This window comes from Ursus americanus, chromosome 1, assembly GCF_024610735.1.
Source record: "Ursus americanus isolate L20-20 chromosome 1, mUrsAme1.1.p, whole genome shotgun sequence".
In the NCBI taxonomy this organism is placed as follows: Eukaryota; Metazoa; Chordata; class Mammalia; order Carnivora; family Ursidae; genus Ursus; species Ursus americanus.
In genome coordinates, this window is record NC_142127.1 from 75,487,928 (window position 1) to 75,514,601 (window position 26,674).

The window sequence follows — 26,674 nt, forward strand, 5'->3', positions numbered from 1 at the left end:
CCAGGCCTTGGCCTGTTTGCCCTCACATCCATTCCTCACCTTTACTTTATTTTGCTCAGCACAAAAGTGGGGTTGACCGCAGGCTATATATAATTCCACAAACATCTGTGTCAACTGGCTTCTAATCAAATTTGCCAGTGGAAGACATTGGAATGAGACTGGAGAGAGAGGAGAGAAAAAAGCCCAGGTATTTATCCCCTTCCATTCTATCTTTAGGTGATAAGAAACAGCTGCATCACCTCTGTGGTCCAGCTCCCGACAGACAGGGTCAGTGGCTCTTCACCAGGTTCCTTCAGCTGACCCCACCTGCTCCTGCCTTTGTCCTTGAGCCAGGGATGGTGCTGGCTTTCTGATGTTACTGATCTCAGCATCGCCTCACAGTCTTTCTGGCTTCTGAGCTCTCTAATCAGCTGCACAACCAATTCCCTGAATTAAATTTTTGCTGTGTTTAAATACTTAAGAGTGATTTCTGTTTTCCTGGTTAGACACTGCTATGTAGGTTAACTTACTGTCAAGAGTAAGAATACCTTCCACAGCTTTCAGACACTTGACTATTTCAGGCAGCAGGGATATTTTTACTTTATAAAGTAGAAGAGTCTATTTGGGGACAGCTTCATCTTGGGTTAGACTTGGGCTCAGTGAAAAGAGGGGAAGTTCCTGTTCTCCTATGGTACCCACCTACCAGATTTATAACACACACCCGTAACAAAACAGAACACTGTTGTCTACCCCCGAGTGGGCAGAAGGGAAATTGTGTGAAGAAATCAGAAAGTAAAGAATAGTTACAGGGCAGAAATTTAAGATTAGAGGACATTATAGGTTGAAATAGGAGGAACAATTTGAATGGATTTGAGATTAAAGAAAATGAACAGCTCGGAAGAGGAGAGCTTTGTAAACTACAGACCACCATCTGATTATGAAAACTACAGACTGGCAAGAAGCTTTTTACATCATATATCCGGTGCTGAGAAGGCTATGGGGAAATGAGCTGTCTCAGACATTAGGAGCACACATTCACATGACTTTTCCAGAGGACATTTTGGCAAAAGCCTATAAAGAGCTAATACTCTGATTCAGCATTCTACTTTTAGGAATTTGCCTTAGGAAATAATCAGAGATGTGCCCAATGATTTATGCAGAAGAGTGTTCACTACAGGTTACTTATTACTATACAAAACATTGAAAATAATAAATGTCCAACAATGAAACATTGATTAAGAAAATTATGGTACAGTCAGAATGGATTTGGGGTCAGGCAATAAAGTCATGTATTAGTCACAAATAACATGAGAAAGTATCCACAGTATATTCTTAGGGCAGATTACAAAGTAATATTCATCTAATAAAAATACTGAAGTTCATTAACATTTTTTGAGTATTTACTATGTTCCTGCTACTGCTTTAAGTACCCTCTGTGTATAACTCATGCATGCTTCCTATCAGTCCTGAGGGTGTACTACTATTATCTCATTTTAGAGGTGAGGAAATTGAAGCACAGAGAGTTTGAGTCATTCACTCAAGATTATACAGCCATGTAGATAATCACACCAGAATTTGAGACCAGGCAGTACAGAAAACATCACCTCTCTAATGTAATCCCAATTTTTAAAAATTAGTTATACAAGCAGAAAGATACATATCAACATCTAACCATGGGTGGTGGAATTAAAAGTCATATTTTTATTTATACATACTTTTTAATCAAACTATTTTTTTTAATCACAGAATTTTAAAAATAAAGTAAAAATTTGCAGGGAATCTCTCATGTTTATATGATTCCCTGTATATATGTAATTAAATTAAATTTCCTCCTGTTAAAAAAATAAACAAAATAAAAATATTTTAAAGTAAAAATCTATTGAAAAAATAAAAATATATTTAAAGAGTAAAAATCTATCCCTTTGAAGGAAGTAGACAGTGACAGAGAGAGTGAGGTTGACTCTAAGGATCCAGGTGGAATCAGGAAGGAAAATGAAATAGAAAGAGTACTGTAAATAACCAATAACCAATAACCACACCATCTATTTCTCAGGGTCAGTATTTTGTTGTCCAAATAGTCCACAGTTCAAGAGTTAAAAACACCACACTCAAAGTAAAAGAACCAAAATGGGGCAGGAGGGAAGGTGAGATAGTTAACAGAGTTGTGCTACTTACAGAAGGATCTCTACTGGCTAAACTGTGAATCGGGAAACCTGTAAAATTCTAGCTCATTCGGATACTAGAGCCCATCACAGGGAGCCCATCACAGGGAGGTGCATAAATTTTCCAACCAACTCACACTATTTCCAGTTCTATATTTGGATATAATGGCATGCATGTAGCAGTATGTCTGAGTTTTATAGCTCAACATACACTTCGTCTTTAGCTTTCTTAGTGGCTCAACTCCTAATGAGCAAAGATAAGTGCTGAGTCAAGAGATTAGATGTCAGAATTCTCACACTTTTAGATACATGTTGCTTGTTTTTCTTTTTTAAAAAAGAAGAAAATATGGTTAAAACATTTCCAAAGCAGTAACCATTTTTCGAGGGCTTTAATTCATTCAGCTTCCCATAATATTTAGAAATCAAATAGCTATAAAACCTAAACAACCACAATTTGGAGTAGTAACTAAATGATAGTCATAATGATTCTCTTGAAACATGGCAGGATCTTCAAGTACTTCTCAAATCATCAGAAATATGAAATAATTTCCATATTGTTTTAGTATTTCTTCTTTTTAAAAAATATATCTTATTTTTATTTGGTTACAAAAAGTATGGAGTTTTTTGGTTTGTTTGTTTTTTTTTTTAATGGGGCTTGAACTCACAACCTGGAGATCAAGAGTTGCATGCTCTACCGATTGAGCAAGCCAGGTGCCCTAGTATTTTTAATTTTTTTTTAAGTTATTTATTTATTTAGCAAGTCGGGGGAGGGGCAGAGGAAAAGAGAGAGGAGAAGAAGACTCCCTGCTAAGCACAGAGCCCAATGCAGGGCTCAATCCCAGCACCCTGAGATCATGACCTGAGCCTAAACCAAGAATCAGCTACTTAACCAACTAAGCCAACCAGGTGCCCCTCTTGTTCTTATATTTTTAGAATTTTGTAAATCTGGTGATATTTTTAAGTAATGCTTAATCAATGGAACATTGATTAAATAGTATATTAAAAATAATTTGTTTCAAAAATTCAATTCATAGAGCATCCATTTCTCTGTCCCATTGAAGGATAAATAGGCTTTAGATTACTATAGTTGTTTTCAACCAAGGTTGTATTGCTCCTGCCATTTCCCTTAAAAATGTGGCTATATTTAAGGGTAATATTAACCTTGTTCCACTGAATATATCCCTATACATTCTACGCTGCTTAATACTCAAGACTCAAGGTTCTTAACTGTTTATTTGGTGTTTTCTGCCGAAGTCCAACCCATAAAGGCACCTTCAGGCTATTATTTTATCAAGTAATATTGTGAGAAATATGCTTTTTGAATAAAGTTTATGCTGTCCTGAACATAATTATTCATCACACAAAATAGAAAAATACAGAAAAGTAGGCAGAAAATAAATTGGTTTTTGAGCCAAAGATCAGGAGGAAGAAGTTTCCTTTGCAATAACCTGCTACTCATTTGATGGTGTTCCTAAGAAATGCTCGGTGCTTTGATGGCTATCAACAAAGTGTCAAGTAGGCACCAAAGCAGTGAAAAGTTGACAGAGTGACTTGACTATACTCTTTCTGCCAACTGTCCCCCATTTGAGCAACTCCTGAGCAGTTGTACTTAGAGCCTTTAATAAAGCTGGAAGTAGGAAAGATCAAGAGTGAATCGTGGTTCAACCATGACAATGAGGTCAAAGGTATCGTCAATAATAGCTAGCACTTATTGAGTGCTTAGTGTATGCCAGGCATTTTATCTATAGAACCTCACTCAATTTGCCCAAGCTTATGAGCTGGGTGTTAGCTTTACCCGCCCCCCCCTCATTTTGTAGGAGGAAATATTGGGGCTTGAAGTTAATTAACTTGCCCAAAGTTATACATCTAAAAGGTGGAGCTAGGATTATAAGCCACACAACTGATTCCAAAGCCTTGGTCCTAACGCCTAGTGGGACTGATTTTGAAGATTCCACATGCTCCAGAGAAAAGAAGTAACACTCTTGCTTTAACAGCATTTTTTTTAACAGCATTTTTTAAAAAAGGGATCTGGGTCTTCCAAAACATTCCTTAGAAACATTTACAATTCTAAGAAAGCAAATCAAATTTTCATCAGAATCATTCTGGGTTATAGGTAATATGTTAATAGTTAGCCAAATATATGATCCAGTAGACGTCTATTTTCCTAGGCTTTATGTACTTCATCCATTGGTTCCCTTGTATAACCAACAGGTAGAGAATATTTATAATAAAGGCTAACACTTATGTAACACTATTATATCCATCACTATTATAAGCACTTTATACTTATCTCATTTAATCCTCACAACAACTTTATAAGGTGTGTTGTAAAATTTATAACAACTTTAAAAATATATTTTAAAAAATACACACATATATAATATGTAACAACTTTATAAAGTGTGTAACATAAAACTTACCACTTAAGGTGCACCTGGGTGGCTCAGTTGTTAAGCGTCTGCTTTCGGCTCAGGGTTCTGGGATTGAGCCCCACATCGAGCTCCTCCGCTGGAAGCCTGCTTCTTCCTCTCCCACTCCCCCTGCTTGTGTTCCCTCTCTCACTGGCTGTCTCTCTCTGTCAAATAAATAAATAAAATCTTTTTTAAAAAAGTTTTTAAATGAAGAGAAAATGAAGAAAAAAAACTTACCACTTAAATTAATTTTAAATATACAGTTCAATGGCAGTAAGTACATTAACATTGTTGTACAACGATTACCACTATCCATCTTCAGAACTCTTTTTAAAGATTTTTTTTTTTTTAAGATTTTATTTATTTGACAGAGACAGCCAGCAAGAGAGGGAACACAGCAGGGGGAGTGGGAGAGGAAGAAGCAGGCTCCTAACGAAGAAGCCCGATGTGGGGCTCGATACCAGAATGCCGGGATCACGCCCTGAGCCGAAGGCAGACACTTAACGACTGTGCCAACCAGATGCCCCTCTTTTTAAAGATTTTATTTATTCTTTTTAACAGTTTCATTTATTTATTCGAGAGAGAGAGAGAGAGAGCATGAGCCGGGGGAGGGGCAGAGGGAGAGGGAGAGAGAGAATCTCCAGCAGACTCCCTGCTGAGAGTAGAGCCAGACGCAGATGTGGGGCTCAATCTCATGATCCTGAGATCATGACCTGAGCCAAAATCTAGAGTCAGACATTTAATCAACTGAGCCCCCCAGGCACCCCTTTAAGATTTTATTTTTAAGTAATATCTACACCCAACATAGGACTTGAACTTATAACCCTGATAGAAGAGTCATATGTTCCACCAACTGAGCCTGCCAGGGGCCTCCAAAACTTTTTTTATCTAAAACTCTGTACCCATTAAACAATAACTTCCTATTTCCCTCTCCCCACCAGCCACTGGAAACAATCATTCTACTTTTTGTCTCTATGAATTTGACTACTCTAAGTACTTCATCTGAGTGGAATTATATAGTAGTTATCATTTGAGTATTTTGTGACTGGCTTATTTCACTTAGCATAATGTCCTCAACATTCATTCATGTTGTAGCGTGTATCAGAATTTCTTTTTCTTTTAAGCTGAATAATAGTCCTCTATGTATAGACCAAGTTTTGTTTATCCATTCATCAGTCAATAGACATTTAGACTGTGTCGATGTTTTGGCTATTGTGAATAAGGTTGCTATACACGTGGGTGTACAAATACCTATCTGTTCGGGCCACCTGGCTGGCTCAGCTTGGTGTAGATTACTTAAAAATAAAATCTTAAAAAAAAAAATCTATCTGTTCACGTCCCTGCTTTCAGTTCTCTAGAGTACATCCTCAGAAGTGGAATTGCTGGGTCATAGGGTAATTTTAGTTTTCATTTTTTGAGGAACTACCATATTGTTTTCCATAGCAGCAGCTGCATCATTTTGCATTTCCACCAGCAATGCACAAGGGTCCCAATTTCTCCACATCCTCACCAACACTTGTTATCTTCTGTTTTTTGTGCGTGTTTTTTAATTATAGCCATCTTGATGGGTGTGAAGTGGTATTTCATCATGGTTTTGATTTGCATTTCCTTAATGATAAGTAAGCATTGAGCTTACTTTTCATGTCCTTATTGGCCATTTGTATACCTTTTGTGGAGAATTGTCTACTCAAGTCCTTTGTCCATTCTTAAAATCAGGTTGTTTTATTTGTTTTTGAGTTGCAGGAGTTCTTTATATATTCTAGATATTAATCCTTTATCAGATACATGATTTGCAAATAATTTCTCCCATTCCATGGTTTGCCTTTTCACTCTGTTGATAGTGTTCTTTGATGCACAAGTTTTAAATTTTAATGAAGTCCAACTTATCCATTTTTTATTTTGTTGCCTGCTTTTTTGGTATCAAATATCCATTAAATTACTTCCAAATCCAATGTCATGAAGATTTTTCTCTCACGTTTTCTTCTTAAGAGTTTTATAATTTTAGCTCTTATACTTAGGTCTCTGATCCAATTTGAATTAGTTTTTGTGTATGGTGTAAGGGAATGGTCCAGCTTCATTTTTTTTGCATGTAGGATGTGTACTTTTATCATCCTCATTTGACAGTTTTTTAACTGAGGCACAGATGGGTCAAGTAATTTCCCCAAAGTCATACAGCTAGTAAATGATGGAGCAAGGTTTCAAACCCAGGCAGACTGAACTCTTACAAGAACTGAAGCTTAATTTTTGCTGTTATCAATTCTAGTTGTTATACCTTTGCTTTTATGACATATGGCTGGTCAAATCTTTGATGCTAAATGGTTTGGTCAGGAATCAAGCCCTGTTATAATACTGTGACTATGGGAAAATTCAGATCACTTTCTGATTCTTTTTTTTTTAAGATTCATTATTTATTTGAGAGAGAGAGAGAGCATGAGTGGGAGGGGCGGAAGGAGCGGGAGAGAGAATCTCAAGGAGACTCTGCCCTGAGCATCTCCTAATGTGGGGCCAATCCCACAACCCTGAGATCATGACCTGAGCGGAAACCACAAGTTGGATGCTTAACTGACTGCACCACCCAGGAGCCCCGATTCTCTCCTTAATGGCGTGATATCCAGGAACATATAGTCACCAAAGATACATGGGAGAGAGAAAGTATCAATTGCACAGAATCACAGAAATTAAACCTGCAAAGAAAACGGCTGGCTGAGAGTTGTAGGGTTTACACAGAGCTGATTGAAGTCAGGCTGGGGTGGAGAAGTCTTTGTAGGAACAGCTGCAAGTGGTTGCACATCTCTCCATTCCCATTACACCCCACTTCTACCCCAGTGGCACTTCCCTGGTATCTCCAAGGCTGGCTCCAGTCACCTGCACAGGTGCAACAACAATGGGTGGTCAGCCTCCCTGTGAAATTTGGCCTTTGCCAGAGCACACTGACTCCAGCAAGCCTGACTGACAAACAGGAGGCACCAGCTGTATTCCTCCTCAGAGAAGGACTTCTGACTGAAGTAGGCAGTTCAAGACACAGGTGTTCGGCAGGGAAGTACAGACATTTTGGGGATTTTGATTCAACTGAGCTAACATCTTGAGTGGTTATTAACTTGTCAGTGCCTAGAATAGTGTCTGACCTATGTCAGATGCTCAACACAGAGTTGTTGGATGAACATATTAGTTGCCAGAGTGTGACAGGAAGAGGCCATAACCTCTACCCAGTAGGAGCGTGCAAGGACCAGATTAGAGTGGCTACATCTTAGAGGAGGTAGAATTTGAGTTGAGTCTTGTGATATAAATAAGTGGGGAGAAACCTTCCTGTCACAGATAAGTGAAGGCCTAGAGGGGAGAGCTAGCTAGAGAAAGTCAGGGCAATTAGACAGGTAGGACTCTTAGCTGGAAATGTACCTGGAGAAGTGGGTAGGGTCAAATTGTGCAGGGTTTTGTCTGGAGTCCTGGGATTTCTGGACTTCCCTCTTTACCCCTGTCGACTCTTGCACACAAAGGCTGGCCACTGTCTGTGGTGAGATGGCAGCTGGCTGTCCAGGCTTTTCTTGCCTTCCTGGGGACTCTGGCACCCTGCCACCCCATATCTGCCGAACAGGAGCACAGCCTGCAGCGGCTCCTTCCATCCTTTGAAAACCCTCACTGGCTAGCATTGGGGCAGGGTGGATATGACAGCCAGTGCAGGGGTGGGGACAGTTACTGGGGGTCCATTCGGCTCCTCTGCATACGGAGGCCTGGCGGGCACTGGGAACATGGCTGGTCAGAAAGTCTCTTATTAAAGGAAGCACTCTGATGGAGTGTGGACAACAGGCCACTCTGTGCACACTATTTACTCATTTCAGAAGAAACCGAAAGCTGGAGTTGACTGGCAAAGCCAAGGCAGGCCTGAGAAGCCTGAAACCATCACAGCCAGCCCCCTGCTGTTGCTTATTTCCCTGTTCCAGAAACTCCCTTCCCAGCTCCTTCTGTCTCCTTTTAGGTTTTATAGTAACTTCTGGCGATTAGAGGTCCAGGATAATGTTGGAGAAGGAATTGAGAGGAGGGTGGGTACAATAAAATGTTAATTTTTAACATGTTTTCCATGTATTAATATAATCTGACCATATTACTGGATTTTTAACTTTATTTTTTAAAAAGGGGAAAAAAATGAACTGTAACCTTATGCCCAACACCCTATTACCACTGTTACTAGAATTTTAATATATTTTCTTCCAGTCTTTCCACCATGATTATACATTTACAAAATATACTTTTATGAGACTGTAATTGTACTTTACATTCTCTCTTGTATCTCGCTTTTTTCTACTTAACATATTATTCTACACCTCGGAAATGAGTGAAGTCCTTCCTGGTCTTTTTTTTTTTTTTTAAGATTTTAATTATTTATTTGAGAGACAGAGACAGAGTGACAGAGAGCACAGGTGGGGAGGAGAGGGAGAAGCAGGCTCCCCACTGAGCAGGGAGCCCGATGCGAGGCTCAATCCCAGCACCCTGGGATTATGACCTGAGCCAAACCCAGACGCTTAACCGACTGAACCACCCAGCTGTCCCCCTGCCTGGTCTTCTTGGTAAAGCTAAGCGGGCCTTGGGCCTCTGTCTCAGCACCAGTTTATCCACCAGTTTATCCAGATGTGAAATTTATCAACCAACTTCACAGGAATGATTTGAGAAACTACTAAGAAAAGCCAGAAAACTAGAAAAAACTTGAGAAACTGTGGCAGGCAGAATCATGACTCCCGAAGATGTCTATGTCCTAATCCTTGGAACATATGAATAAATTAGGTTAAATGGCAAAGGAAAATAAAGGTTGCAGATGGAATTAAGGTTGCTAATCAGATGGCCTTAAAAGAAAGAGATTATCAGGGCGCCTGGGTGACTCACTTGGCTGAGGTTCCAACTCTTGGTTTTAATTCAGGTCATCATCTCAAGGTTGTGGAATTGAGGCCCACCTCAGGCTCTGTGCTCAGTGGGAAGTCTGCTTCCCCTTCCCTCTCCCTCTACCCCTCCCCCTGCTCACAAGCGTAAGCTCTCTCTCTCTCCCTCTCTCTCAAATACATAAATAAATAAATCTTTATTTTTTAAAAAGATTTTGTTTATATATTTGTCAGAGAGAACATAAGCAGGGGAAGCTTTAGGCAGAGGGAGAAGCGGGCTCCCTGCTCAGTGGGGAGTCTGCTTCTCCCTCTCCCTCTGTGTGCTTTCTCTCTCTCAAATAAATAAATAAAATATCTTTTAAAAAAAAAGCAGCAATAGGAAATTAATACACAGACCAAAATCAGCTTTCAAACTATAGGCAAAAATGTGTCTAGATACCCCAAGTTCCAGGACAAAGGATTTCCTAACTCTTCTCGGCAACTTCCTGCACCATTTAGCAAGTTGCCCAGTAAAACTCCAGAACCAAGATGATATTTCAAAAATACCCACGAATGGGAAACAATCAGGGGCTCTTGTCCAGATCAAACAATGCATTGTGCCATCTGGGTAGGGACTACAGCATCTCAGGGGAGGCTTGGTCTCGTTGCATTCAGAGAGAAGTCATTTGAAGCCAAGATTTACAGGGAGGAAATGAAGTTCCAATTCACCCAGAAAAGGCCTTGGATCTAATGGCTTCATATTCCATGGCTTACCACAGTGCCTGGCACATAGAAGATGCTCAGTAAAGATTACTGCATGACCAAATGAAAAAATGGAATGAGAGATAACTTGAGTCACTTTGCTTCCACTACCCTCCCTATAATTCCTTCTTAGCGCCTGTAAAAAGCCTCCAGATTTATGTGGGACTGAATTATTTGGGATCTTTCTGCATTTGAAGTATCTGCCACACAAAATGTCCAGACATCAAAGACCAGTTGATGCCCTATTTGGATTCTAAACATTCATTTAATTTACAAATTCCTAAAGAGTACAGCCAATTGAATAATTAGCCGTGCTTTCTTTTCTGTTACTCAGGTTATTTGTTAGTTATCAATCTGCTTATCTGTCCCCTTTCCTCTAGTGCCTGGCATATGGTTTGATGCACTGTATGAATGAATGAATGAATGAATGAATGAATGAATGAATGTCTATTCTGGGTACCTGTTTCTCTCTCCCCAGCAGAGGTATTCTTTTGTCCTATGGATTTTGGCTTCCCAGCCCTCTTTTTAGCTGAAGAAGAGTCTCTGGTGGTTTTGAATCCTCAGCTACAGCTGTAGGCTGTCCTTCTGTGGCATTTTGATCTCCTGAATACATCAGCACGGGAGCAAACCACAGATTTGCCCAGCAGAGCAAGAACCCTAAATCTAAGGCCTTCCTCTCCACATCAAGCAGGTTCTATATTTCCATCATATTTTTTTTTCTTTACTTTTTAAAATTTAACCATTCTTCTTTGGTAAATTCTGACAGGATATGGCAAAATAACTCAGGCCAGTGGCTTACTGACCTCACCTGACAACGGTGACTACCTGGTGGGTGGGGAGAAATTGACCAGGAAGTAGCATGAGGAAACTTTCTGGGCTATATTTTGTTTTGTGTGGTGGTTACAAAGGTGTATACAATTGTCAGATTTTACTAAACATTTTAGCTCTATGCATGTTATTATATATAAATTATGCCTCAATTTTTTAAAAATCTGTGAGAGAATGGAGCCTCTGGGTGGTTCAGTTGGTTTAGCGTCCGACTTTTGGCTTCAGCTCAGGTCGTGATTTCAGGGTCATGGCATTAAGTCCACTGTCAGGCTCTACACTCAGCGCCAAGTCTACTTGGGATTCTCTCTTTTCCTTGCCCTCTGCCCTTCCCCGCCCCCCCCCATGCACTCTCTCAAATAAATAAATAAATCTTTTTAAAAATTTTTTTAAGAGAAGGACTCTGAAATCCCAATCTGTTCATCAGTCAAGAATTCCATGATTGATTGGTTATATCCACCATGGACAAGGGGGAGGAAGATAGATGTCAGCACACGTCCTCATGTTTGCTATTCTTGTTCTTAACTGATCATCCTTAGAGAGTTCTGCATCACCTGAGTAATTATAGTATTAACTCGCCCACATTAAAGGATTATAATGAGGTGAAAGTTCTTTGTAGAATATACATCCTCACCTAAGTGTAAGATGTTCTTATTCACATTTGTTCCCCATGATGTCTTGCATAGTGGAGCTGACTTTAGCGGGTAGGTTCCCAGAAAATTCTCTGGGCTGAAATGAAATGCAGCAGAGCCAGATATTTTCAAAATGCCAGGCTTCCCATGAACATGAACATAGTCTGTCTGTCCCATTATTCACATTGCAAACATTGACCGCTGCTGCCGACTTGTTGAGCTGACTTTCCCATTGCCCTACAGCACCACTTTTTCAGGTACTCAAATGATTTCCACAGGCTGAACTAAGGAATGTGTTTTCTTTGAGGCTCTTATTCTTTTCTGATGCTTTGTCTCAAAGATGGGGTCTGGAATTTCTCATTTCTCCTTCTCCTTCCAACTGCAAATCTGCAGGGGCCTTTCAGAGCTTTGCTCTGTGGGTTCTAGGTTTATGTCTGTTGGCTGAGGCATCTGTTTCAGGTGCCTGTAGGCACCTTCCAGCAGTCTCCCAGATTACTGATGAGAATTATGCTAACCAGTGTGTATCACTGGGAGGCTCAGGACTCAGCAGCCGTGCTGTTTCCTGACTGGTGTCTCCACAGAGGGAACAGGACAGAGCCTGGCAACCATACCTTCACTTCCGAAGCCAACCAGAGAGCCAGGGCCAACGGCAGATGCAGCCTGGGTATTCAGCCAAGAGATACCTCCGAGGCCTCTTGCGGACATGGCCCCCTGACACCATGTACAGGCTCCACTGTGCAGGTCAGTGGGGCAATGGGAGGACATACACGCTGAGATGCCCTGCCTTGAATTCTGATGTGAGAGTGTGTTTTTCATCAAGTCCTGAAACACTAGAATTTTAGTTCCAATTTTGTGTTAAGGCAAAGGTGCTCAAGCTTGGGAGCTGAGAGCCTCTATCAGACCTTTTGCTCTTTGTCCTCCCCCACATTTGCAGAGGAACCTACAGCCTGAAGTCTTGCCTTCCCTCTAGCTCCTCTCAGGACCTTCACACTCCACATCCCAAGCAGAACTTTCTTCCCAACCTTCCCCACCGAGAGACTTCAGATCCTCCAGATCAATCCCTCTCTTTTTGAAGATAAGGAAAAGGAGGATGGGGGACGGGGGAAGTGGCGAAGTAATTTGTCCAAAGTCATTCAGCCAAAAGCAGAGCTGGAACCAGAAGGCAAATCCTCCCTATATCCCCAGCTCCACATTCACCCCAACACTCCCTAGTTGCCCTTTTGAGGTGATCTCAGATCCTCCAGGAAGTAGGAATGTTAGGCCTCCTCCTCTTAAAGATGGCAGCTCTCCAGCACCATCCACTGAGGAGATAGACACCCTTCTGCTAAACAGAGACCCCAAATGTACTCTGTAAAGGCTTAAAAATGGAAACTATTGGGGATTCAAGTTGCCAGATTTAGTGCACACACACAGAGACCCACACAGACATACACAAACACACAGACACACACACACACAAAGAGTTAAACTTGCACTATTTGGTACATATTTTTGCTAAAAAAGTATTCATTGTTTATCTGAAATTCAATTTTAACTGGACATCCTATATTTTATTTGGCAAACCTGTTGGGGATGAGAGGAGTGAGAAGTAGGATTTGCCAGCACCCATTGGGTGTTTGCCATTTCTTCAGCACAGACAGGACCAAAGGAAGACTGACTTGCTTCTTGCTTTATAGGTTTACCTCGGGAAAGGAGAGAAAACAGCTCTCTCCCCAGTAAGTGATGACTTGAAGGAAAATGAGATGTGGGTTTGTCCAGCTATTGGTTTTACCTTCACGGCAAGACCGGCATTACAGGCAGTTCCATTTATTTAACACTTGTGAGAAAGAGCCTCTTAACCAAAGATATATTTATCATTAGATGGAGCAGAGGACACAGCAGACCACTGCCCCATAGCCTAGGCCCAACATCTTCAAGGACAAGAACCCCACTTAACATCAAAAAATGTCTCAGACCCCCTCTATGGAAATCACATGGCTACAACGTGTAGTTTAAGGAAAGATTCATGTGTATGTGCATTCTTGGGTCCCTTGCCATAATTCATCGCCAAAGCACCTCTTGAAGGTAAGACCGTCAGGCTGGAGGAACAATAGCAATACTGTGGTATGAGATCACTGGCCCAATGGCCTCTGCCAGTGAGCTCACATCTCAGAGCTCACTACCTTTGTGATGCTAGTATGTTCTTTGGTCCCATCTTTCTACCCCTATGATAACTCCTTCAGACAATTCAGGCCCACATTTTCTACAAATGCTTCTCTGACAACTCCAGCCAATATTGAGCTCCCTATTTTTTGACCTTATATCACATTGACATTTGGGGCCACACAGTTGAGCACAGGAGAGCTTCATCTCTCCAACAGACTATTAGTGCCTCTAAAAAGGGCCCGTGTCTGGCCATGGTAAGCTCCCAATAAATGCTTGTAGAATGACTGAATTGAGAATCATGAGGCCTAGAGAAGCAAGTAGGATACATTCAGGAGAAACCTTTGGATTCTCCTCTTGAAGCAGGAGGAGCCTTTTACCCAACCGCAAAGAAGCAGCCATGCTTCTTCCACCAGGGAGACCCAGTTCTTGGAAATGGTGAAGTGGAAGAAGCACACAGGGGCGCCTGGGTGGCACATTGGTTAAAGCGTCTGCCTTCGGCTCAGGGCGTGATCCTGGCGTTATGGGATCGAGCCCCACATTGGGCTCCTCCGCTGGGAGCCTGTTTCTTCCTCTCCCACTCCCCCTGCTTGTGTTCCCTCTCTCGCTGGCTGTCTCTATCTCTGTTGAATAAATAAATAAAATCTTTAAAAAAAAAAAAAAAAGGAAGAAGCACACAGGTGGCACAAGACCAGAAGTACCCAAGACACTGAACAGAGAACACTCTATGAGTTCTATCTCATTTTTAATCCCTCCCATCCTCTAATTGTCTTCTTTAACGGCCAGTGTCCAAAGCCAAGACTAGTGTAAGTGGGGAACCTTGTAGTCATCTCCAAGACTTCTGGACTGGCAACCATTATTTCTACTAATAACTCCTGACCTATTCTTCAGGGTATATCAAGGATTCTGTGCTGCTCCAGGACAGTCAACTTAATGTACCAAAGAATCTCAGGCCACAACAGGATCTTTCAGGTGTACCACCAAAATACCATCTCCTGCCTGTCTTCCCTCCATTTTGGATTCAACAAGGAAAATCTTTTGAACAAGGTACATGTTGATTTTATGACCAGATCTCAAATATTTGGATTTTTAACACTTTAAAATGGAGCTCCCTAAAATGAGGTCTAGGGATTCTGGGTTTCATTGCCTTTAGAGTCTAGACCAGCACTATCCAACCATACTTTCTGCAATGATGGATTATTTTATCATATGTGCTGTCCAATTAGTAGCCATTAGCCATATGTGGCTATTGAGTGCTTGAAATGTAGGAAGTGCGACTATGAAAATGAGTTTTAGAGTTTTACTTACTTATAATTAATTTACGTGTAAACAACTACACGTGGCTATTGGCTACTCTATTAAACAGTACAGGTCTAGACTCTAGATTTTAGATGATTTCTTAGGCCTGTTCTACTCTAACATTCTTTAATTCTATGGTTTCGTGGCAATATCATAAGAAAAAATACAGGCTTTGGAGCAATGCCTTTCCTCTCTCTTACTAGATGTAAGATCTTGAGCAAGTCACTTAACCTCTTTGAGCTTCTGTTTTCTCATCTCTGTAATGAACATAATAAGACTTGCCTCATTACTGTACAGAAGATTACTGAATTGTCTGTAAGCTGTCCCGTACTATGGGGGTTTTACTTATCAAAGTTATTCTTGGGAACTTGAAGCAATAAAAGAGCCCAAAATTGCTTTTGCTAAGGGAGATAGGAAAAGATGACTGAGTAGCACTAATGGACAAAGAGTAAGACATTGGCTAGTGCCAGGGTTTTTGAGAAAAGAGAAGGAAGAACAAAAGCCAAACATAAAGTTAATTTTTCTGAAATGAAAAAGGAAATTTCCAGAAATAATGATAGTGCTTAACCAAGTCTTGTCCTTGGAAAAGGATCTGGTCAGGATAAGTAGAATATTTGATCTATCCAAAGAATGGAGACGAATGTGGCAGATTCTCATTAAACATTCCTGCCATATACCTCCCATAAGTCTTGACTCTGGAACCAGGGAGTTTTGGTCACAACCTGTTGCACAGAATTCATGTACAGGAAATATGATGGTCAAGCAACTGTATTTCATTTTGTAAATTAATACCCTGGCTTATAGAGTCTCTATACACTTAGCTAATGTGGGTTAACATCCCTGAAACCAGTTGATTCTGGGACACTAAATAGATCGAGTTTCTGGGCCATCCATGTCCTGGGAATGGGTGAATTTGCCCAGGTAATGCTCCTGTGTTGGGACCTTCTGTCCTTCCAGGTGGCACCCCATTTTGACATTGCCTTATGCCCTATCTTTTCAAAAATCCTACTGTCTCCAGTTAATATCCTTAGATTTTGATGCCCTAGGGTCTATAAATACTAGACAGGAGACTGCAGTACTTTCATTTTGGGTGCAGATCAAGCTTGTGCACCAAAGGGATCAAGTGATTTCCTTAATTAATGCCATATGCCAAGGAGCTGTAAAAATCAGGAAGAAAACAGAGAGGCCATGTAGAATTGTAACTAAACCTGTGGCCATTAGCACCAGATCCCAAGCCATGTGACCTCTCTGGGCTTCAGTTTCCTCATTTATAAAATGGAGATGACCATGCCCACTTTTGCCTCACAGGGTTGGATGCTGGAATTAAATGGGATAAAGTAGTATCTGGCACATAGTAAGTACTCAGTAAATGTTAGATATAAACCCTCCTACCTTGTTATTTAAGCATAATTACTAACTAACTGCAATGCCCTCTTGTTCATGATCAGAAGGATCAAAAATCAATTTGCAAAGAAATAAAAACAGCTCAGAGGCTGTAACTTGAACCCTGACTGATGGTTTTATTGGTTTTAACTTCATCTGCTCTTGGCTTCCCTCTTTTTTCCAGACACTTAATTCAGAAAACTAGGAAAAGTCCCAGCTGCAAATATAAGATTTTCCCAACAATGTGATGCTGGTCATGTCACTTATGCTCCCTGCATCCTTAGTTTGCTAATCTGTAAAATGGAAGTAATGGTATCTGCATGCCACCCTCTCTGGGTTGTTGTAAAAAGAAAATCACAGAAGAGGACAGAGGTAAAAAAGCTCTCTAAGACCTCTAAATTGCTACTCCAAGTCACATTATTTGGCTAATCTGAATCCATATTTTGAGACAGAGAGATCAAGTTTTATGGTCTCCTTTCAACAACTGAACCTTCCAGTACCTTGCTTGCATACCTGTTTCTATTAAGCATAAGCAAATGAGCCAGAGATGATGTTTACTGAGAAAAATCTTGGTTTCCCTTGCATAGATTGAGTCATATACTCAATATCACCTGGGATACAGCCAAAGGGAAGAATGCTTCTCTATATCCCCCACCACAGTGCTCCCTGCCCCAACTCAGACAGTCTACCGTGTAAGACTGTCCACCGAGTGAGTGGCCACTTGGCCAGAGTTTCACTTCCTCTACCCTCAGAAATGCATTTGGTTCCAGGTGAATCTGACCAGGAAAGATGGACCTGAAATCTGGCTTGGCCCCAAAAGATCATTCTAGAATATACAAAAAGGTCGTTAGTGCCACACCCTTTATGGCGTTGAGGTCCTCTTGGGGCAGGCCTATTGTGGCCCTGAGCTTCCTCAGATTGAGGGGTCCCCAGGGCTCATCAGGTTTCCCTGGGCCACTAAAACCTGAGCAGACCCCTCTGAACCCGAGCCTGAGTCTGCCTCTGTTCTACCCACATTCTTGGCTTTGGCTCAGACCCAAAAATGTCAGGAGCCAATGGGCAAAGGAAGGAGAACTGGAGGGAAGGGTAGCCTCACAAGTGGGCATTTGGCTTTTGACCCAATGACACCAAGGAAGGGAATTACGCAGGGAATGACAAGGGCTGGGGAGGAGAGACAGAAGGTGAGGCTGGCTGGAAGCTTCCAGAAGTCTGGAGTTCCAACATATACAGGGCCCCTGAAAAGCTTCCAGAGCCCCTGGTTGAAAGACAGCCCCATATTGTTCCATAGAGCAGCATGCCGAGAGTGGAGGTGTTGCTCAAGCAGCTCCAAATAAGGCAGGTTTGCCAGATCATTTCAGCAATAAATCTACCTTGAGTAAGTGATGAAAATAGCTGCAGGACCCTTTACCCCATCGATGAAAGATTTGTTAACTATGCTGGAGTCATCTATTGACTCAGATCCTTTGTAAGTTCAGAGAGCTAAGCAGCCGTCCATCACGGTGCATTCAGCAGAGCTTGTCCCACAAGTAAACAACCAGCAGACAGCCCAGGAAATCAAGTGCTTCAGACTGAGCATCTCAATGACAACAGATCAGAGCTTCAGGTCCGCCCACCATCATCACACCCTCCAGTCCCTCAGTTTGCAAAGGGCCATCACATTCATTATTTTGTAGGAGCTCCAGACAACTCTGTGAGGAAGCTAGGGCAAGGAATCAGTAGCCCCATTTTACAGATGAGGAAACGGAGTTCAAGAAATGAAGACTCAGTCTTGAGTGTCCTGATTCCTAGTGCAGTTCTGTTCTATAGAGCTGGCTGCCACTTCCGCAAAGGCACTAGCAGAAATACAGAAATAAGGAGGGAAGAGGAACAAGGGCCTTGGTCAACACTTTTGCTCAGAAGAGCAAGAAGGGAGGCAGCTTGGAAGCAGCTAATAACACCATGCCCATCTCTGGGTTTACAAGGCTGACCCACTGTTCACCTTTGCAGGTCAGCAGGACCTGGCTGAAGGGGAAGCTGGGGCTAGTGGACGCGTGGACGAGGGCTCCGTGGCCAAGAACGACAGCAGTCAGGGGATTCACTTGCCACAACTCGGGAAGCAGCCATGGCAGGAACCTAGAACCCAGGCAGAGGTACCATTTATAAGGGTTCCCCTCTGTCATTGTTCTTCTTGACCTCAGAGGGGATACGCCCTCCTTCACCATTTCTTGGGGCTCCTCCAGAGAAGGGAAGAGTACTTCGAGCCTATTGACCACTGTGTCCCAAAGTGTCACATGTGGAATACTCCCAGCTGCTCAATGAAGAAAAGAATTTTGTGGCCAAATACATTTGAGAAATGCTGCATAGCATGTTCTCCTCCCAGAGGGTCACAGGGCATGTTGGAACATGGACCATTTGGGGAAGTTCGATAGGTGAAGTAGCTGGTTTAAGTTTAAACCATGGTTTTCCAAACTTACTTAACCACAGAGTCCCCTGTACTCTTCACCCCATCTAGGCAGCTGTAGTCTTCTCTAGAGAAAAGAGGTCTTGGCCTTAGAATTGGAAAAGGCTTGATTTGGGTCCTGCATCTGACAAGTCGTGGTGAACCTGATAAAGAAACTTAACTGACTTTGAGCCTGAATTACCTCCTTTGTAAAATAGAGCCGTTCTCATACATACTCACTAGGCTACTATGAGGATTAAATGCATTAGAATATAAACATGCTTTCTAAACTCTAAGTCCTGTGTGTGTGTGAGTGTGTGTGTGTGTGTGTGTGTATGTGTGTACAAGATGACAGCGGTTCAGAGAGACATAGACAATACATGATCCTATTTTTAAGCTCATTTGACTGACAAGAAGGTCACATGCCCCTGTGAGCTGGAAAGGGGGAGAAGAGACGTGCTACAGGGGAAAAGGGAGAGGGAGAGACATTTTACAAAGCATAAAGACAAGAATATAGAGCTTCATTTCGATTTTTAAATTTTTTTGCAGGAAAGCTCTATAAGAAAAACAAAAAGAAAGAACTATTTGTCAGGCATGGTTAAAGATCATTCTTGCTCTCATAATAATACGATGTTTTATTATGACAAATAGCATTAGAGATCATACAATTACAACCTTGTTTTTCCTCCTAAGCTGCAAAAGATTTCTTCCTGCAATAAGAGTCTAGCCACAAGATTTGACTGACCTGCTCTGTTTCTCTAGAAACGCTGTTTACAGGAATGAGTATCTGTCATTTCCCAGGACACATCAATAGAGAATCACCATCGTATACACACTTCAAAGGAGAGCCACAATGAAAACATACAGCAAACCTCCCGAAGGGCCTTTGGGCATGCTCACATCGATCATTCTTGGCTCCTGAGTGACAAATCCCACATTACATTCTATGGAGGGGTCTTCCCCAATAGAAAGGCTGATCTTAGCGGTAAGAAGCCAAATGTCTTGCTTGTTAATCTGGGTAACCCTCATCATGCAGAGTTCATTTGAGAACACTGAGGCACATTGAGTGTCACTTCCTTGGGCCTCTCATCTTAGAAAATAACAGCCAAAGTCCAGTGGAAGGTGGCAACAAGACCAACAGACTCCTTTTTGCCTAGTACTCAAGCACATACATACTGAATCAGACTGCCTGGTGTAAATTACTCCCACTTTCTAGTTGTGATCTTGACCAAGTTATTCGGTCTTACTGAGGCTGTTTCCTCACCTGTAGAATGGGGATAACAATAATACTTTCATAAGACTATTATGGTGATTAGGTGAATTACTGGTTGTAAAATACTTTGTATAACTCTTTTCCTATATTTAGCATATGTGTTAGCTGTTACTATTATCACTATCATTCTCTCCACCACCTGACTTGCCAGCAAGAACCCAACCCAAGTAATGAGATTAGGACACCCTGAACCTGCCTCGGCTAAAGCCATGGCCATCTCTGTGCCTGTTCTTGCCTCTATTCCTGTTAATCCAAAAGTGATAAAAGTTGAAGGTCAACTGTCCATCCTCATACCTGCAACTAATAAATTCTCATTCCCATCCTGTTTCTACAGACAGACAAGGGAATATAAAACTCCACAAGGGCAGAAGCAGCCACTTGCTAGAGGAACCTCCTGATGAAAGATGTCTTTTCCCTCCTATAGCACCTGCTACTGGCTCTGAGAAAAACACAGCTGGGGAAGTGAAGAAGAAAAAGGTTGTGTGTATGTGTGTGTGTCCGCATCGCGTGCTTGCCCTTAGAAGATTAATCTCAATCTGGGAACGAGACAGCTCAAAGGGGTGTCTCAAACAGAGAACTGGCCTTACTCACTATCGAGCTCACCATGTGGAGCTGAAATAAAACTGTTATAATTTACTAAATGTTGACAATTGTAAAGTACAAGGAGTTACAACTGCCCCCCAGTTCTACCTTAAAGCATATGATATTACTGCACTCTGGTAACAACAGAGACCTTTGTGCTATTAAGGGGCGGGGGGCTATCTGTAAATATATAAGGACGGAATTTGAGCTTGCAAGCAATTGACCCACTTCAAAACCAAAATGCTGGTGATCTTAATCCAGCAATGGTTTTTTTTCATTGAGGCTCTGTCACCTTTGAAAATGTACAGTAAATTTGGCAGTTTTAACAACCTTTTCAAAAGTCAAGTACACCTTTTCCCCTCAGGAATGTTTCTAGCTGTCTCTGGCCTCATCCTGCTTTGCAACTCTATGTGGGTCTTCGGTGGTTTGAAGGTACCTGTGCTGAGCAGGAGCAAAGCAGGGGCTCTGGAATGCTCTGCCCTGTGGCCGCTGCATGAACTCAAGCAGGCACTCACCCCTCTGAGCTGCACTGCCGTCATCTGTGCACACAGGCAGTAATGCCCACTTCACAGGCTGAGGGACGGATGACAGGAGATGATGCATTCCTGTGAAAGTATGTAGTCTTGGGTTGGGAACGATAGCAATGTTAGTTCATTGTGGGGATTCATATCCTCTGAAGTGGCGCTGGAGGAGCCATGGGTGCTCCAGGGGCTCCTTGTGCCAACAAGGGAGGTTATTTTCAGCCTGTTCAGGATTCTCTCAGATTTCCTATGTCTAACTTGATCAAAACCTTCCCATCCACACCAGAAGGGCCTCTGTCTTCCCAGGTCCCTTTGGACCAGGAGTTAACAGTAGGCCTGATCTGCCAGAGTCACTGCAGGCCTAAGGAAAATCCTCAATCCCATACCCCAGGTCAGCCCAGAATCAAACCAGGCTCAGAGGACAGGAGTCCTTTCCTTCAACCATGTATATGGGTTAGCAGAGGAAGGCAATATTTTCCAGTATATTAAAATTCTATAAAGTTTTAATTAGAATAAAGAAATTAAGGATTGGTTTGTCAGCATACTTCACGCAAATCATTTGGGTTTCCACATAGATTTCTCAATGCAAACCTTGTCAAACAACATGCATAAGGTCAGTATTCAGAAAAGGGCAGCTGTGGGCAGCTGGCACCTGGGCAGTGAAGGTCTCCAGGAACATAAAGATCCTATGTGCATGCATTTGATTAATCATTTTCTTAATGTCTTGAAATCATAAATATCACCCTGCTTATAGTTGGTTGAATTTCCTTCCTCATTCAACTCTAAACATGGAGGAGCTTACGTGTGTTTCTGATATTTTTTCTCTTTGAACACTAAAAAAAATGTGAAACATTTTTATTTTTCCTTCCATGAAATTGAATTCCTTGAGACCCAGCACACATAGACATTTCACAGAGCCAAGTTCATATGTTAAAAGCTGCGAACTAGGGGTGCCTGGGTAGCGCAGTTGTTAAGCATCTGCCCTCGGCTCAGGGTGTGATTCTGGCGTTCTGGGATCGAGTCCCACATCGGGCTCTTCCGCTGGGAGCCTGCTTCTTCCTCTCTCACTCCCCCTGCCTGTGTTCCCTCTCTTGCTGGCTGGCTCTCTGTCACATAAATAAATAAAATCTTTTTAAAAAAAAAAAAAGCTGCAAACTAAAAGGAGAAGTTTTCAACAACTTTTGTTTTTTAAATATTTATTTATTTATTTATTTGTGAGAAAGGTGGGGAAGGGCAGAGGGAGATGGAGAGAGAAACCCAAGCAGACTCTGAGCTGAGCATGGAGGCTGACATGAGACTCGATCCCAAGACCCTGAGATAACGACCTGAGCTAAAACCAAGACTGTGCCACCCACGTGCCCCTCAGCAACTTTTGAATAACCACAAAGAGGAGGCTCTAAGTACTACCCCGATGTCTCATTCTCTGTCTCTTTCTCTCTGGACACACACACACACACACACGCACACACAGGTATTGGGGTTTTTTGGACACAAAAAAACTGGGCTAAAGTTGTTGCTCATTCTATCACATGGTGATTCATTTTTAGCTCTGTTCTTATCGCAGAAATTCAGGGATGCCTAGATATCCTGCAAGTGGTGAGATTGGGCATTAAACCTAATGAGATAAGAGTCTACTCTCAAAGAGATACGGAAAAAATTCTAATTCCAAACACAATAGTAACTACGTGTAATTAGCTCATTTAATACTCACAGCAACCTTATGAGGTAGGGATTATGATTACTTCCATTTTACGGAAAAAGAAATTGAGGCTTAGAGAGTTTACATAAAGTAAGCAAGCACAAATGCACATCCCTGCTTTCTGCCCTTTCAAATCTAAAAGGTTGCACAGTGAAGGTTCTGTACCTTGCTTTTTTCCCTTAGCAACATATGTAGAGGTTCCTCCCTCTCCGTACACAGAAATCTCAGCTGTATTAGTCCAACCTGGCTTCACTTCCCCAGCTGCAAGACAAAGAAAGACTAGAGTTTGTCTTGAAGGCTGGTGAATTTATCACGTTTATACTTCTCAGGGGAGTGAGAGGCTGGATTAAGGGAGGGGCATTGCCGGGTTCCCAAAAAGCAAAGCGGCACCGCTTTGATCACACAGCTAGCTGCTGGGTTGGTTGGCTCTACTTCTCAGCCACGGGTACTGAAGCTACATCACACCCAGCAGCACCTGGCACCAGATTTACAAGAAGATACAGTGTCATCTGTCCTTTGCAAGCAGCAGTTTTTAAATGCCTGCCATGTCGGGTTTTGTTTTGTTTTAAAATTTTCTCCAGGTGCCAAAGGCTTTGAAATTGCCCCCTCTCTCAGAAGAACAGCCCAGAGTCCTGGACCCCCTGAGGAATCCATTAAAAGCCAGTGAACCTCCCAGAGAGCTCTTCATCTTCCCAGTGGAGATTCAGTTCCACACCCAACACCCCCCAAAAGAAAAACCACGCCGGAGAGGTAGGTCTAGGTCCCCTATGTTTGGGTGTTCCTGATGGAACACAGATAGGCCGGTAAGGACTGGGATGGGGGTTTCCCTAATGTAACCCTCTCCTAAATCATAGTCGACCCTCCCCAGGGTTATCCTCTGAGAGAATATTTTTTAAAGGAAGAAAAAGAGTAAAATCTAGAAGACGGTGTCTTCTGGGCATATTTGTATGTCACCATATGGTAGTAAATATGGCTTCCTGCAATTTCATGCTAACCTCCTACCTGTTAACCAGACTAGAAAGGATATACCCCTTAAAAGCTCTTGCCAAAGTACCAGAATTGCCTCTCATTGGCCAGGCGTGGGTTGTATGCCCAAGCTGGACCCAATACCACAGCTCAGTGAGGAGTGCTCATTAGCTAATGCTTCAGTTGCATGCCTACCCCCAGAGTCAGGAATAGACACAGCTCCACCCAAACCACATATGTGAACGGGGAGAGATGGGCCTCCAAAAAAAGGGACAGCTGGAAAAACCAGACATCTATAAAACTTGGCTTTCTCCTTGTCTCCTAGGTGCTCCACACCCTGAGTCAGGACCAGAAACAGAAGAAAAGGCCAGGCCTTTATGGAAACCTCTCCTGAAGCATGCATCCCTAGAAAAGACAAGGGAGTTAACCGTGCGTCTCCCAATGGACACAGGCAGGGACACGCTCTCACGTCAAGGTAGCTATTCTTTCCCTCCAGCACCCCACAGGACTCTCACCCCAAAGGGAAGCAAGGCAGGACACACAAGAATCCTCAGCCATGAAAGAGGGGGCTGGCCGGGGGCTAATTCCTCCCCTGCCACTTGAAGATGACTTAATTCAGGCAGCAGCTGCCTTAACCAAAGTGCTATAATGAAACCAGTTTAGTGTCTAGCTTATGCAACTTACTCACTGAATCATCCCCTACTGATCGTTTCTCGTTGTAGATCTAAAAGAGCACCAAACGCACTAAACATTTCTGCATACTTTATAGTTTATCCTCTGTTTTTAACTGATGCAATTTCATTTCTAATCAATTTAGGAATACGTATTTATTCATTAAAAGCCATAATATCAATAAAAGACTTCACTCCAGTTTTTCAAAACATCGTATGGACATTTGAAACTATACACATGAGTGTATCTAAGTGTATTTTTTATGTGTTGATAGGTTGGAGATAGCAGGTCATATTTTGAAAGCCCCTCATTTTCAGAAAACTGAACCTCCTTTCCAAAGCGCAAAATGACTATAGGACAAAAGCTAAGTGATCTCTGACTAGTGGTGATCAGAGGTAGAAGGATGAGCACTCATATTTACGGAGTTCTTCTTCTGTGCCAGGCAGCATCTTCAGTTTATCTCACTTACTCCTCACAACCCTACCCTCATTTCACAGATCAGACAACTGAAGCCCTAGGGCGCCTGGGTGGCTCAGTCAGTTAAGCATCTGCCTTCAGATCAGGTCATGGTTTCAGGGTCCTGGCATCGACCCCACGTCGGGCTCCCTGCTCAGTGGGGAGTCTGCTTCTCCCTCTTCCCCCTGCTTGTGCTCTCTCTTTCTCTCTCAGATAAATAGATAAACTCTTAAAAACAAAACAAAACAAAACAAACAAACAAAAAAACTGAAGCCCTGACAGATAAGTAATATGCTTGAGGTCACACAACAACAAGTGGCCCAGCTGTGACTAGAGCTCAGGCCTTCTGGTGCCAGAATCTGTCCTCCCATCCACTACACTACACTGTCTTCCAGAATAAACAAAACAATGAGCCCAGGTCAGGATGTTCTTGAGTTGTTTCAGTTTTGAGAGCTTCCTTTGACTCTTGGGGCAGGAGCTTGTTTACTCTTTCTCTTAAGTGAGAGTTAATCATCCTAAACACTCTGAAGTTCCCTTTAAAAAAAAAAAAATCCAAATATGGGCAAGGGTCACTCTATGTGCAAACAGGTAGGAAAGCAGCTTTCCATCTGTGTGTCACAACGTCCAGGGCACGGTCTGAGCCACTGGGATCAATGGCAACAGCACTGAATTTCATCTGTGGTACCGCTCACTTCCCACCGCTCTCCACCCGTTGGGAGCTGCCATGTCCACCAGGGGTCTAGAGCTTGTGCATCCTCGGCCACTCTACCAAGGGGAGCTGGTCTAAGAAGTCCCTCATACTTTGGTGTGAGTTAGTTCAGTATGTGACCCAGCCTAGTGCATAAAGAAGAGTCTAAAGAGGCAAGATTTGCATGGCAATCTTTCTTACAAAGATTCCTGGGGCAGGGCACCTGGGTGGCACAGTCAGTTAAGCATATGACTCTTGGTTTCAGCTCAGGTCCTGATCTCAGAGTCCTGAGATACAGCCTCACGTCAGGTGCCCTACCAAGCGTGGAGTCTGCTTGACACGTCCTCTTCCTCTCCCATATCCCCTCTCCTTCCCCTTCACCTAAAATAAATAAATAAATCTTTATATTTTTTTTTTAAGATTTTATTTACTTAAGAGAGAGAGCATGAGAGAGAGAGATATCACGAGCAGGTAGAGGGAGAAGCAGACTCCTCGCTGAGCAGGGAGCCGGATGCAGGACTGGATCCCAGAACCCTGGGATCATGACCTGAGCTGAAGGCAGATGCTTAACAGACTGAGCGACCCAGGTGCCCCAATAAATAAATCTTTAAAAAAAAAAAAATTCCTGGGGCAAGGGTGTTTAAAGCTACAAAGCAGGACTGTCCCATTGCCAGAGGTTGCATGTACCCATTTACTTGCTTAGCCCTGGATTATCTCACTTCTAATATCATAAAAATAAAGCCAGATTTTATATGCGCACATACGCCATACATATTTTATTGCTGAACCATTGAGATTAAATTGCAGACTTTGTATATTTCTTCCCCTATCAGCACATATCTCCTAAGAGCAATTATTTGTCTCCCTCATAACCACAATGCAATTACCACACTCAAGAAAATTTATTTTTTAATATATAGTCCATATTCAAATTTTTATAATTATACCAATAATGT

At 42.3% G+C, this 26,674-nt stretch overlaps 1 protein-coding gene and 1 long non-coding RNA gene across 3 annotated transcripts in view; one reads left to right on the forward strand and one right to left on the reverse strand.

Annotated features, from left to right (window-relative positions):
* The window catches only part of LOC123798209 (uncharacterized), a 271,567-nt gene that overhangs the window by 221,108 nt on the left and 23,785 nt on the right, over positions 1–26,674 (reverse strand). For both annotated transcript variants that reach the window (XR_015724738.1, XR_015724739.1), the window contains exon 3: positions 4,562–4,716. This is a non-coding gene — a long non-coding RNA (uncharacterized LOC123798209). The remainder of the gene's footprint in view (positions 1–4,561; positions 4,717–26,674) is intronic.
* Positions 1–26,674, forward strand: part of KIAA2012 (KIAA2012 ortholog) — a 102,424-nt gene that overhangs the window by 3,607 nt on the left and 72,143 nt on the right. The window contains exons 3-9 of the mRNA XM_087862748.1: positions 12,200–12,359; positions 14,652–14,807; positions 18,429–18,571; positions 19,663–19,846; positions 20,469–20,611; positions 23,518–23,686; positions 24,228–24,377. Coding sequence (XP_087718874.1) covers positions 12,200–12,359; positions 14,652–14,807; positions 18,429–18,571; positions 19,663–19,846; positions 20,469–20,611; positions 23,518–23,686; positions 24,228–24,377 — 1,105 coding nt within the window. The remainder of the gene's footprint in view (positions 1–12,199; positions 12,360–14,651; positions 14,808–18,428; positions 18,572–19,662; positions 19,847–20,468; positions 20,612–23,517; positions 23,687–24,227; positions 24,378–26,674) is intronic.